Here is a 14,455-nt window from a genome sequence, read left to right on the forward strand (position 1 = left end):
GTGTAACCATGGCTGTTCTGGAACTCACTTTGTAAACCAGGCTGGCCTTGAACTTTCAGACATTTGTCTCTTTTTTTTTTTTTTCTGTTTTTTTCTTTTCTTTTCTCTTTTTTTGGAGCTGGGGACCGAACCCAGGGCCTTGCTAGCAAGCGCTCTACCACTGAGCTAAATCCCCAACCCCTCTGTTTTTTTGTTTTTTGGTTTTTTTTTAAATGGTTTTTGTATTTAATTTTTTTCCTTAATGCAAAAGTGGTTAACAAACATGAAGACTACCTGGGCAGGCGAGGATGTAGCTTAGTGGTTTTGTTTTTTTCCAAGTCTTGGTTATCCTGGAACTCGCTTTGTAGAGCACGGTGGCCTTGAATTCACGATCTACCTGCATCTACCTCCCAAGTGCTGAGATTAAAGGCAGGTGCCACCACCACCTGGCTGTAGCTCAGTTGTTAAGAGTAAGGGCCTAGCATATGGAAGCCTTGGGTTAGCACAGCATAAGCCACAGATGGTGGTGTATACATATGACTTCAGTACCCAGGAGGCAGGAGGTTCAAGGTTATCCTTAGTTACATAGGGAGTTTGAAAACATCGCCCTTTAGAGACAGTTTCTTTTAAAAAATGCTGTCAAGATGACTCAGTACATAAGGGTATTTGCCACCAAGCCTGATGACCTGAGTTCATCCTTGGGACACTAGATGAAAGAAGAGAACCAATTCTTGAGAGCTGTTTTCTGACTTCTACATATATTCTATGGCACACACATGCACACACCTGTTTGGGGATATAGCTTTGTGGTAGAGCATCTGCCTCCCATGCTGTAGGCCTGGATCCCAAAGACAAAAAAAGGTGCTGTTTCTAACTTTGGCAGACACCATAACTTTGGTGTCCACCGAGACTGCAGGTTTTTACTCTCCTAACAATACTGAGGGAACACACACACACACATATATACTCACGCACATACTAAATATAAATATATGTATATATGTACATACACACATATATGTGGTTTGAATGAAATGGCTTCCATAGGCTTGAACACTTGGTTCCTGGTTGTGGAACTGTTTGGGAAGAATTAGGAGATGTGGCCTTGCTGGAAGTGGTCACTATGGGGCAGGTTTGGGGTTTTCTTTTGTTGATTGCTTTGTTTTGTTGTTTTGAGACAGGGTTTCTCTGTGTAACCATCCTGGCTGTCCTACATCTTACTATAGAGACCAGTCTGGCCTTGAACTCACAGAGATCCACCTGCCTCTGTCTTCCAAGTTCTGGGATTAAAGGCGTGAGCCATTACACCTGGTTTGGTTTGAGGTTTTTTTTTTTTTTTTTCTTTTTTCTTTTTCCTGGAGCTGGGGACCGAACCCAGGGCCTTGCGCTCGCTAGGCAAGCGCTCTACTGCTGAGCTAAATCCCCAACTCCTGGTTTGAGGTTTTTAAAGCCATTCCACTCCCAGTTGCTTTTCAGTGCTTGGTGATTGTGTCTCCAGATATGATCTCTCAGCTACTGCTCCAGCACCATGGACTCTTGAGCCTCTGAAACTGTAAACCCCACATTAAATGCTTTCATTTCTAAATTAACTTGGTCATAGTCTTTACCATAACAATATAAGTAAGACATTGTGTATGAATGATTTAACAGATTTTTTTTTTGAGACAGGGTTTCTCTGTGTAGCCCTGGCTGTTCTGGAACTCACTTTGTAGACCAGGCTAGCCTCCAACTCAGAGATCTACTTGCCTCTGCCTCTCGAGCACTGGAATTAAAGGCGTAGGCCCACCACCACTGCCTGGCAACAGTAATTGTTTTTTTGGGAAAGCAAACTCCTCCTCCTCCTTCTTCTTCCTTCCTTCCCTTCCTTCTCCTTCTCCTCTTCTACTTCTTTGAGACAGGATTTTGCTATGTTCCCCGGGAAGTACTGAATTTCTGGACCCACTAATTGATCCTCTTGTCTCCGTGTCTTGAGTAGCTGGGACCAGAGGCATGTGTATCACGCTCACGTCAGAACTGTCTCACTTGACATAAAATCCGGGCTAGCGTGCATGTTCAAGGGTACTCACCACTGTCTTATTTGTAATGACAAAGGACTGGAAATGACCTAACCCTAACCAACTGTGGGGGAACAGCTCCCGGCACAGGGCACAGCAGCATGGACTGTGACAAGAAGGACACATCCAGGACCTAACACCAGAAGGACCCTGGACCACATACCACACTCAATGTAGCTGCTGTACTTTCTCCCCCTTTTGACACAGTGTTTCTCTATATAGTTCTGGATGTCCTAGAACTCATTATATAGACCAGGTTGGCCCTGAACTCACTTGCCCATCTGCTTCTGCCTCTCGAGTGCTGGAGTTAAACGTATGCACCACCATGCCAGGCATTGTTTGTTTGGTCTGGCTTTGGTTTTAAATCAGTGTTTCTTCTACCCTTGTTCTGTCATCTCAAACAGTTCCCCCAAAGTAAGCCCTTTGGAGAGATTTTCCCTAAGAATTTCACTTTGACCATCACTGAATCTTCTAGAGAAGCAGGCCATCCACCCTGTATCCAACCTGTGGAGAAGTGGATTTCATCCTAACAAGTCCTGGGGAACATTGTATATGATACTGTTTCTGGTCTGCAGGGCTCTATGATACAAGACATGGGACACCCTGGCTTCATACAAGAACTAAGATACACAGGCCCAGGAGATCAAAATGGCAGAGAGAATGCAACACACAGCCCCAATCACTTCAGAACACCACAGCCACCCTGTTCCCACAGCCGCCCTGCCCCACTCCTGTGGCAGCAGGCAGGCAGGCAGATCTCCTACCTGCAGCAGAGTTATCCTGTGAGGGGACGCCTGAAAGGCTGGATCCCAGGTCTAGCAGCCTCCAGGTATCTAGGAGGGAACTGCTGGCCAATGAAGATGATCTGTGTGTATGGTGGTCACTTTCTTCGGGGACTTCTTGAGCCTGTGGTAGCTTTGGAGTCCTGTTTTCTTTCTGATAAACTGACTTCCAAGTCTCTGTGGGGATTCTATGCTGCTTCTGGGAAAGTTAAGAGGCAGTTATCTTCGATAGCTACTCTCTCTCCAGCGTGAGATGCGTATAGCTCTTCCTCCTCCCTGCTCCCATCAGGATAAAGGAATCAGGATACTTCCCAAGATGGAGATGTGCTCCTGGAGAGCACCTGAGTGCTCTGGGCAAAGTGCACTGGCAGTGCTGACTGACATCACCAGGCTTGGCTGAGTGTCCAAAGCCCAAATGAGTCCAGCATAGAGGTATGGAGACAGCCCTGAGAGCTGAGGCTCCTGCTGGAGTGTGATGGCCACTGTGGGGTGAATGTACACCAGCTGTCCTGGAGTCTGTGGTCCTCCACCTCTGTAAAGTGAAGTACCTGCTGGCAAACCCATGGCAGGCAACAGAGCAATGTGACCCTTTCTAAGGCACCAAGGAGTTCAAGTTCCATACTCGTGTGTGCGTGCGTGTGTGTGTGTGTGTGTGAACATCCAGCTGTGTGTGTGAGAGTGTGTGTGAGAACATACAGCTGGGTTGTACTCCAGTACCCAGACTCCTATGGCTACACTCCAGCTCCCATATGCACCCTCGGAGCCACTGCACCCCAGCACCTGGCCATACCTGCACAGGCCTTGATGCCATTCCTGCCTTGTGGCCTTGTGGGGTGGAGTTTTTGTTGACCACTTGTGCCGAGTGGGGTTGATTCTTCCCTGCATATTCAGAAACACATTTTCTCTTGGTGTGCCTGGGGTCCTGTCATGGAAAGTTAAGAGAGATTTAGGACCTGATCATTGGTGTATCAGCTCTCCTACAAGATTAGAAAGAAACACTTCCCAAATCCTGAGATGGGGGCTCTTCATTTGTTGTCAGTCTTTAAAGGAAGGACATGCTTGTTTTACTACAGATTCAGCCAGCTTGCTCCAGTTGGCCTAGGTGGTTCTCACGATCCTCTGGGGAAGGAAGCTATGAATTTCAAGCATAAGTCTCTTCCCCAAGAGCAGGGCAGTCCTGCATGGTTCTGGCTTAAGTAGACCCCAGCCCAAGATAGAGCCTCCTGGGCTGGTCCCCAGCTGGGCCACTCTGCCCATTGTACAGTCTGAATTCTTGACCCATCCATGCTCTGCAGAGAAGTGAATAGAAAGGGAGGCAGGGCATCAAAGAGGACAAACACTAAAGGGCTCGACAGGAAACAAGGAAAACAGGAAGGAAAAGCAGCTGGGCACAAGCCAAACTCAGAGCAGTGGGTGGGGCAGGGTGCCATCTCTCTGGCAGTCCTCTAGTGCTCACAGTAGTGCGCACAGCCAACTTATGGCCTCCCTGCCCCCCCCCCCCCCCATCTCTGACGGGTTTTTCTGTGTAGACCAGGCTGGCCTTGAACTCACAGAGATCCACTTGCTTGTGCCTCCCAGTGCTGGGATTAAAGGCACCACCACTGCCAGCTCTTTCCACTACTTTTACACGGTAGGTAGAATTACTACTAGAAATAAACATAAATAAAAAATAAATAAAAATGACTATATATGTTCTTGTTTTGTTTCGTGAGATTAAAGAGATTAGAGGCATATGCCACCACCTGGCTATTTTTATATTTTGACGACTATAGGTGTTTTGCCTCATGCTCCCCTGTATTGTATGCATGCCTGCTGCGTACAGAGGCGAGACAATGGCATGGGATCCCCTGTGACTGGAGTTACACAGTCATGAGCTGTTGTGTGGCTGCTGGGAAGCAAACCTACATCCTCTGGAAGAGCGGTCAACACTCCTAACTGCTGAGCCACCTCTCCAGCTGTTTTGTTTGTTTTGTTTGTGTTTAAGGCAGGGCTTCACTGTAGCTCAAGTTGGCCTTAAACTCCGTCCTCTTCCCTCAGTCTCCAGCATTTCTTTTCTAGAGTTTTAAGTTATTTTTTTTTCTTTTTTTCGGAGCTGGGGACTGAACCCAGGGCCTTCCGCTTGCTAGGCAAGCGCCCTACCACTGAGCTAAATCCCCAACCCCTTGAGTTTTAAGTTATTTAAGTAGATGGAATAACAGAGTTAGTTTTGTTGCTTGGAAAAAATAGTTGAATAAAATATTTACTATCCTAGGAAGAAGTAGTCAGATATCAGACATGCCTTACTGTAATGGACAGCAGGCTTGTTTACTTGGTATGGGAAGGTTTCTTCTGACAAAACAAGTTTGAGAAGTTTCAGTAATGACAAGTACAAGTGACTGAAAATTCCCAAGTGGTTAGAGGTGAAACCTCCCTGGACTGAAGAGCATCTCCCATGGGTCAGGAGTGGAAGCGCACGGAGTGTAGCATTTCTATGTGGGCCCATGGGGGTAGGAGGGAGGTGGTGGCGAACAGGTGGGGAAGTCTACTCTCCAGCAGTGCCAGCAGTACCTACCACTCTGAACAAATGAATGAACGAATGAATGGACGAACAAACGGGGCTCCTCTCTGGACTCAGTCATGTTTCCCAATGCTTCCCTCAGACTTCCCTTTGTGAGGAGAGGGGTCCGATGGGGAAACACCTGGGCCTGCCCCACTTTCTCTGGCTAATCCTGCTCCGTTTCTTCTCTGAGGAACAACTGGCCTGCTGTGCCTCAGCTGTTCCCTCCATGGCTGCTTTCTGGGTGGCCTTGCCCCTGTGCCTGGCCTGGCTCTTCTTGGCTTGTGCTTTGCATGTGGTCTCAAGCACAGGTGTGAATGGAGAAGGAGTACCTTCGACTTGACCCCTCTTCCTTAACCAGCTGCTTAAGCCTAAGCTTTGATGTTCTTTCTTGGTGTTCCTGATATTCTTTTTCCACATTTCAGCCCTGCCCCCCCTCCACCACCGCCTCAGTGGGCCTTACCAGTGATGGTCAGCATGTTGCTCCCTGGCCCAAAGCCTACTCTTCCCACCTGGCTAGGAGTAAATTTGGAATTTACATCACCCCAAGGCAAATCATTTCCACAAGGTTTTCTTTTCTTTTAACTTACTTTACGTAAACTCAAAAGGCAAAGTCCTTTGGGAGGATATATTTGCATTATTCAACAGGTACGAATCAGTATCAAGATTCCAAAAACAATTCCCATAGACTTAAAGGTGCTGATCAGCAGCAGCTTAAAACCTACATTCAGCTGGCCCAGAGTGGTGACCTAAAATCCCTGCACTTTAGGAACATAAGCAGGAAGGTGGCAATGCTCTCAAAAATCAAATAACCCTGCTAGGTACACAGTTAGCTCCAAGGCAAAAGCTTGCTATGCTTCATCAGCCAGTGATGGAAATTACTAGGTGTATTGAAATTTGTGGGAGGAAGAGGCGATGTGAACATTCCCATGGCAGAGGCATGCTACCTCAGGTCTCAGGGAGGCAGGCCCACTACCTCAGCTGAAGTTCCCAGTGAGCAGCCCTGGATGCTGCTCCACCTGGGAATTCTTATCTTGCAAGTCACAGCTGTTCTGGGTAAAACCTGAGGAGAGATCATCTTGTTTGAGACAGGGTTTCACTGTGCAGCCCTGGCTGTCTTGGAACCCAGAGATCGACCTGCTTCTGATCTCAAGTGCTGGAATTAAAGGCATATATCGACACCACTGCCCGGCTTTAAAGTGTTTTAAAAATTTAAAGACTGAGAATTTTATGATATCAACATGAGCAGAGCTCAGGGACACACAGCACAACTTAATCCTAATCCACAGCCCTGCCTCTGAGACAGCTGCACAGAGCAGTAGAGGAACAGACTTACTAACCTTCAGAAAACAAGAAAATAAAGGGGTGGATTAATACTGGCTGCAGTCGGGGTTGGGGATTTAGCTCAGTGGTAGAGCACTTGCCTAGCAAGTGCAAGGCCCTGGGTTCAGTCCCCAGCTCTGAAAAAAAATTTTCAAAAAAAATTCAAATACTGGCTGCAGTCATCTGGCAGGGGAGTCTCAATGGAGAAAATCCCCACTTCAGATGTGAGAAGGTCCTACCCATCCCACCACGGACGGTGCCACTCTGGGGCAAGCGGTCCTGGACTGTGTAAGACAGCAAGGTAGGGGCTGAAGAGACGGTTCAACAGCTAAAAGCACAAGCTGCTCTTCCAGAGGACCCAGGTTTGATTTCTAGGACCTACATGGTGGCTAACAACCATCTGTGACTTTAATTTCAAGGGATCTCATGTCTCTCCTGGTCTCCACAAGTACCAGGCATGCACACAGAACACAAACATGCGAGCAAAACACCAATGCACATAAAATACAAATAGATTAAGAAAACAAAACAAAAACTAACTGAGCAAGTCCTGAGACACATGCCAGTAAGCAGTGTTACTCCATGTTCTCGGCTTCAGTTTCCGGCTCTCGGTTCCTGCCCTGACTTCCCTTCGTGATAGACCATGATTGGGATGTGTAAGCCAATTAAACCATTTCCTTGCCAAGCTGCTTTTGGTTCTGGAGTTTTGTCACAGCCATAGAAAGTAAGCTAAGACAGATGCCCTGGAGCGACAGTTAGTTACCGGAGACTAGGAGCCGCCTGAGACAAACTCAGTTCTTCTGGAAGAGCAACAAGTACTCTTAGCTACTGAGTCATCTCTCCAGCTCCAAGATATTCTTATTAAAGATACAAATCTTAAAATTTATATTGGTAAAGATTAAAAATGTAATACCATATGGGCAGCGCTAGTAAACCATATGTATAATTAGTTACTTAAAGCCATAAACGAATTCAGGAGGCAGGCATGGTAGGGCACTTGTGTAATTCCTGCACTTAGGACCCAGGGTTCACACTAAGCTGCACTTCATAGTGAAGCTCTCTCTCCAAAACTCAAGACAAATTAAGAAGAAAGGCAAGAGTGAGCGTGGTGTGGCCAGCATCATGGTGGGCGCTGAAACAAGAGGTTCTTGTTGTCTTCTACTGAAAACTTATACTTGGGCACTTAGGAAATGGTAACATAGATTTCTAGGTGAAGAAGGTACCTGAGTTGTTGAATGGGGCTGCAATTGTCCCAAAGGTGGGCCACGATCCAAAGGTCTCTCAGGTACCTCCCGGGGATCCTGGGGCTCAGAGGTGGGAGGACCTGGGCAAGGAGTCAGTTTCCCTGGAAACAGAATCAGGAAAGGGTTGGTTTCCCTTGCACATCATAAAGGAGTTCTTGAACACAAGAACAGCAAGTTAAGCTGGGCAGTGGTAGCACACACCTTTGATTCCAGCACTTGGGAGGCAGAGTCAGTCAGAGGAGCTCCAGGCCAGCCTGGTCCACAGAGAGTTCCAGGACAGCCAGGCCTATGCAGAGAAACCCTGTCTCAAAAAAACAAGGTGGATGGGGAAGGGAGCAGGAACAGCAAACTATTTTTCAAAATCAAAGAAATTTTTACTTTAAAGAAGGAACTAGGTGACAGAGGTCAGGTGTGAATTGTGACACACCATCATCTCCTAGCAGAGCCCAGGGACACACAGCACTACTTCCCAGCAAACTCTAACCTATAACCCTAACCCTCAGACAGCTGCATGGACAGTAGAAGGAATGAACAGTCACTAACACAGGCCTCAGGCAGCTCATTAAGTAAGCATCTGCCTGTGCAGGACACACACACACACACACACACACACACACACACACACACCACACCATACCACACATATACCACACACACACACCCCACACCATACCACACATATACCACACATATACCACACACACACACACACCACACCATACCACACATATACCACACATATACCACACACACACACCCCCACACCATACCACACATATACCACACACACACCATACCACACATATACCACACACACACCATATCACACATATACCACACACACACCCCACACCATACCACACATATACCACACACACACACCCCACACCATACCACACATATACCACACACACACACCCCACACCATACCACACATATACCACACATATACCACACACACACACCCCACACCATACCACACATATACCACACACACACACACACACCACACCATACCACACATATACCACACATATACCACACACACACCCCCCACACCATACCACACATATACCACACACACACCATACCACACATATACCACACACACACCATATCACACATATACCACACACACACACCCCACACCATACCACACATATACCACACACACACACCCCACACCATACCACACATATACCACACACACACACCCCACACCATACCACACATATACCACACATATACCACACACACACACCCCACACCATACCACACATATACCACACACACACACACACCACACCATACCACACATATACCACACATATACCACACACACACCCCCCACACCATACCACACATATACCACACACACACCATACCACACATATACCACACACACACCATATCACACATATACCACACACACACACCCCACACCATACCACACATATACCACACACACACACCCCACACCATACCACACATATACCACACATATACCACACACACACACCCCACACCATACCACACATATACCACACACACACACACACACCACACCATACCACACATATACCACACACACACACCACACATATACCACACACACACACACCCCACACCATACCACACATATACCACACATATACCACACACACACACACCCCACACCATACCACACATATATCACACATATACCACACACACACACACCACACCATACCACACATATACCACACACACACACACACACACCACACCATACCAGACATATACCACACACACACACCACACATATACCACACACACACACACCACACCATACCACACATATACCACACACACACACACACAACACCATACCACACATATACCACACACACACACCACACATATACCACACACACACACCCCACAACATACCACACATATACCACACACACACACACCACACCACACCACACATATACCACACACACACACACCACACCACACATATACCACACACACACACACACACCATACCACACATATACCACACACACACACACACCACACATATACCACACACACCACACACACACACCACACACACACCACACATATTCCACACACACACCACACACACACACACACCACACGCATACATCTACACAGCACATACACTACACACATATCCCATATACAACACACACATTGAGTTTCTAATGCTCTGAATACTCCAATGCTCCAGAATGAGGCCAACCTGGATAACACAGCAAAGTCCCACTTTAAAAAGGGGTGGGGAGACAAATAACCCTATTAAAAAATGGGGTTCAGGGGTTGGGGATTTAGCTCAGTGGTAGAGCGCTTACCTAGGAAGCGCAAGGCCCTGGGTTCGGTCCCCAGCTCCGAAAAAAAGAACCAAAAAAAAATGGGGTTCAGAGCTAAACAAAGAATTCACAGCTGAGGAATGCCGAATGGCTGAGAAGCACCTAAAGAAATGTTCAACATCTTTAGTCATAGGAAAATGCAAATCAAAACAACCCTGAGATTCTACCTCACACCAGTGAGAATAGCTAAGATCAAAAACTCAGTTGACAGCAGATGCTGGCGAGGATGTGGAGAAAGAGGAACACTCCTCCATTGTTGGTGGGATTGCAGACTGGTACAACCATTCTGGAAATCAGTCTGGAGGTTCCTCAGAAAATTGGACATTTAACTACCTGAGGACCCAGCTATACCTCTCTTGGGCATATAACCAAAAGATGCCCCAACATATAACAAAGACACATGCTCCACTATGTTCATAGCAGCCTTGTTTATAATAGCCAGAAGCTGGAAAGAACCCAGATGCCCTTCAACGGAGGAATGGATACAGAAAATGTGGTACATCTATACAATGGAATACTACTCAGCTATCAAAAACAATGACTTTATGAAATTCATAGGCAAATGGATAGAACTGGAAAATATCATCCTGAGTGAGGTAACCCAATCACAGAAAAACACACATGGTATGCGCTCATTGATAAGTGGATATTAGCCCAAATGCTCGAATTACCCTAAATGCACAGAACACATGAAACTCAAGGATGACCAAAATGCGAATGCTTCACTCCTTCTTTAAAAGGGGAACAAGAGGGGTTGGGGATTTAGCTCAGTGGTAGAGCACTTGCCTAGGAAGCGCAAGGCCCTGGGTTCGGTCCCCAGCTCCGAAAAAAAGAACCAAAAAAAAAAGGGGGGGGGGACAAGAATACCCTTGGGAAGGAATAGGGAGGCAAAGTTTAGAACAGAGGCAGAAGGAACACCCATTAAGAGCCTGCCCCACATGTGGCCCATACATATACAGCCACCCAATTAGACAAGATGGATGAAGCAAAGAAGTGCAGGCAGACAGGAGCTGGATGTAGATCTCTCCTTAGAGACACAGCCAGAACACAGCAAATAGAGAGGCGAATGCCAGCAGCAAACCACAGAACTGAGAACGGGACCCCCGTTGAAGGAATCAGAGAAAGAACTGGAAGAGCTTGAAGGGGATTGAGACCCCATATGAACAACAATGCCAAGCAACCAGAGCTTCCAGGGACTAAGCTTTCCACTACCCAAAGACTATACATGGACTGACCCTGGACTCCAACCTCATAGGTAGCAATGAATAGCCTAGTAAGAGCACCAGTGGAAGGGGAAGCCCTGGGTCCTGCCAAGACTGAACCCCCAGTGAACGTGATTGTTGGGGAGAGGGTGGTAATGGGGGGAGGATGGAGAGGATGGGAAGGGGAACACCCACATAGAAGGGGAGGGGAAGGGGTTGGGGGATGTTGACCTGGAAACTGGGAAAGGGAATAACAGTTGAAATGTAAATAAGAAATACACAATTTAATAAAGATGGAGGGAAAAAAAGAAAAAAAAAGGGTGGGGGATGAGATTGGAGAGATAGCTCAGCTGTTTGGAGGACTTGTTACTCTTAAGGAGGACCTGTGTTCAGTTGAAAGCACCCACACAGTGTTTCACAAACATCAAAAACTCTAGTTCCTGGAGATCTAACGCCTTCTTTTGATCTCCTCAGGCACCCAGATGCACATATGGTGTACAGACATACACATAGCCAAAACACTTACACATATAAAATTAAATAAACCTAAAATAAAAAAGTAAAAAGAGGGAAGGTGTAATAAATGCTTCTGTACTCTTTCACTTGAGGGATGGTCCTGAAATTAAGTAAGTATTCTCTCATTAACTTGACATGTTTTAAGTTGTTGTTTAAACAGGTCTAGTTCTGTAGACAGGGTGGCCTAGAACTGTCTGTCTCTTGTTTCAGTCTCCCAAGTGCTGAGACACCCAGTCTGACATAAAGAAGATGATGAAGATGATAATCCTGAGGTCACTGCAGCCCTGGCTTGTCTGGAACTATCTCTGTAGAGAACACACTGGCCTTAGACTCGCAGAGATCTGCCTGTCTTTGTCTCGAGTCCTGGGATTAAAAGGTGCTCGCATCATACCTGGTTTAGGATCGCTCACTTGTACAGTTGCAGAACACAGCCTTTGCAAAGAGGCATGAGTATCCTGTACAGACAAGGCCTGAAATAGTCTGGGACACTGTTTCCCACATTCTGCAGGAAAATGTTCTCTTTGCTAGGGACAGCACTCTTGCTTTCACTGGTAAGTCTGGGTGGCCAGTCAGTCAGGGAGCTTCTGTTTCAATCAGGTGTGGGTGGGAACTTTGGCTTGGTACACTCAATGGAGCACTTGGAGTGCATGGAATCAGTGTTCCCAGCTCTAGTTGAGAAGTAAAATGGAACGAGAAAGGAATTCATGTTGGACTGAGGACTGGGAGGTTTCCAATGGGTCACAACATGTCTTATTCCTCACTGTCCAATAAAGAACAAAATTTAAACCCAGGCTCACGTCCACACCTGCATGAGAGCCATGCTTTTTTCCTGGAATGATCTCCTAGCCATGGATATTGTCAAACACCGAAGCATGCTGGGTGAGCCATGATGAAGTGTAAAGTCTACACTCAGCACAAGAACAAACAGCAAAAGGACAGGGAGGCTCGGGTAGAAGGCAAAAATGGAAAGGTTCTAAGGCACCACAGCAGGCAACCTGAGGAACAGAAGCGAATTCAGAATGTGAGTGTGTTTTATAAAGGCGTTCAACAGCAGAGAATACAAAAACAGAAGCCAGCATATTAGATTAAAAAAAATAACCAAAAGGGATTTTGAAAATCTCTTCTAGATAACTCAAGGGTGAAGTATAACCCTGAGCCCACAAGAGTATGTGCCTTGAGATTAGTTATTTGGTAACTTTCCTGCATGTCTCTAGGACAAGTTTGAAGTCATAGTTGAGAGAATGAGAATTTACACCCTAAAACATGCAATGGCAAGCCAAGTGTGGCAGCGCATGCTTTTAATCTCAGTACTGGGGACAGAGGTAGGTGGATCCCTGAGTTTGAGGCTAGCCTGGTCTACAGAGCAAATTCCAGGACAGCCAGGACTACACAGAAACCCTGTTTAAAAAAACCAAAATGGGTTGGGGATTTAGCTCAGTGGTAGAGCACTTGCCTAGCAAGCGCAAGGCCCTGGGTTTGGTCCTTAGCTCCGAAAAACAAACAAACAAGCAAGCAAACAAACAAACCCAAAAAACAAAAACAAACAAACAAACAAAACCAAAACAGCAGAGACCATGCAATAGCTGAACATGGAGGACTCAAGTAAAATGTGAGACAATCAAGATACCAGGGAAGAGCAATCAAATCAACTCAAGAAAAGAAATAGAGAAGAGGTGCTAACCGATAGCCCCCAGGAACGAATCTAGCCACTTTTGAAGCCTCAGAAAAACAAAAGAAGAGGAACAAACACACGCATACACACACAGACACACCACACACACAACACTCACTCAACACCACACACACAACACTTACTCAACACAGACACACACAGAGACACAGACACAATACTCATACATACAGACACACAACACTCACCCACACAAACGCACACATTATATAATGGACACACACACACACTACACATACCACACACACACACACTACACATACCCCCCACACACACACACACATCATGGTGATATACACAAGGCTGAGAAAGAAACAAGAAGTGGCATTTAAAGGAGTAACAGCTGGACTTTTTTTCATGTGTGTATCTGTTATTTACGTGTGTGGAAATGAATGCCTCTGTGTACATGTGAACTCTGAGACCCAAGGTTGATGTCAGAGATTGTTCTTGCTTGCTCTTCCACCTTTTTTTTTTTTTTTTTTGGTTCTTTTTTTTCGGAGCTGGGGACCGAACCCAGGGCCTTGCGCTTCCTAGGCAAGCGCTCTACCACTGAGCTAGATCCCCAACCCCACTCTTCCACCTTTTATTCCTTGAGGCAGCATCTTCCAGTCACACCCAGAGCTCACTGATATGTTAACTTCCCCAGCTGGCTTGTTCTGGGGATCCATGTCTCCAGCTACTACATCCACTCAATTTTGGGGACTCATCTTCCAGTCCTCACATCTACTCATCAATGCTTAACCATAGAGCC

At 46.4% G+C, this 14,455-nt stretch overlaps 1 protein-coding gene across 24 annotated transcripts in view; it reads right to left on the reverse strand.

Annotated features, from left to right (window-relative positions):
- Positions 1–14,455, reverse strand: part of Ccdc57 (coiled-coil domain containing 57) — a 103,635-nt gene that overhangs the window by 33,480 nt on the left and 55,700 nt on the right. For 21 of the 24 annotated variants that reach the window (XM_063270205.1, XM_063270202.1, XM_063270204.1 and 18 more), the window contains 3 exons: positions 7,898–8,019; positions 3,606–3,737; positions 2,798–3,014 (listed from right to left, as the gene is read on the reverse strand). In XM_063270205.1, the coding sequence (XP_063126275.1) occupies positions 2,798–3,014; positions 3,606–3,737; positions 7,898–8,019 (471 nt within the window). Of the gene's footprint in view, positions 1–1,291; positions 1,530–2,797; positions 3,015–3,605; positions 3,738–7,897; positions 8,020–8,119; positions 8,220–14,455 lie in introns of those variants that run through there. The other 3 variants (XM_039087562.2, XR_010055923.1, XR_005490602.2) reach the window with 3 other exon arrangements.

The sequence above is a fragment of the Rattus norvegicus genome, chromosome 10 (assembly GCF_036323735.1).
Source record: "Rattus norvegicus strain BN/NHsdMcwi chromosome 10, GRCr8, whole genome shotgun sequence".
Taxonomy (NCBI): Eukaryota; Metazoa; Chordata; class Mammalia; order Rodentia; family Muridae; genus Rattus; species Rattus norvegicus.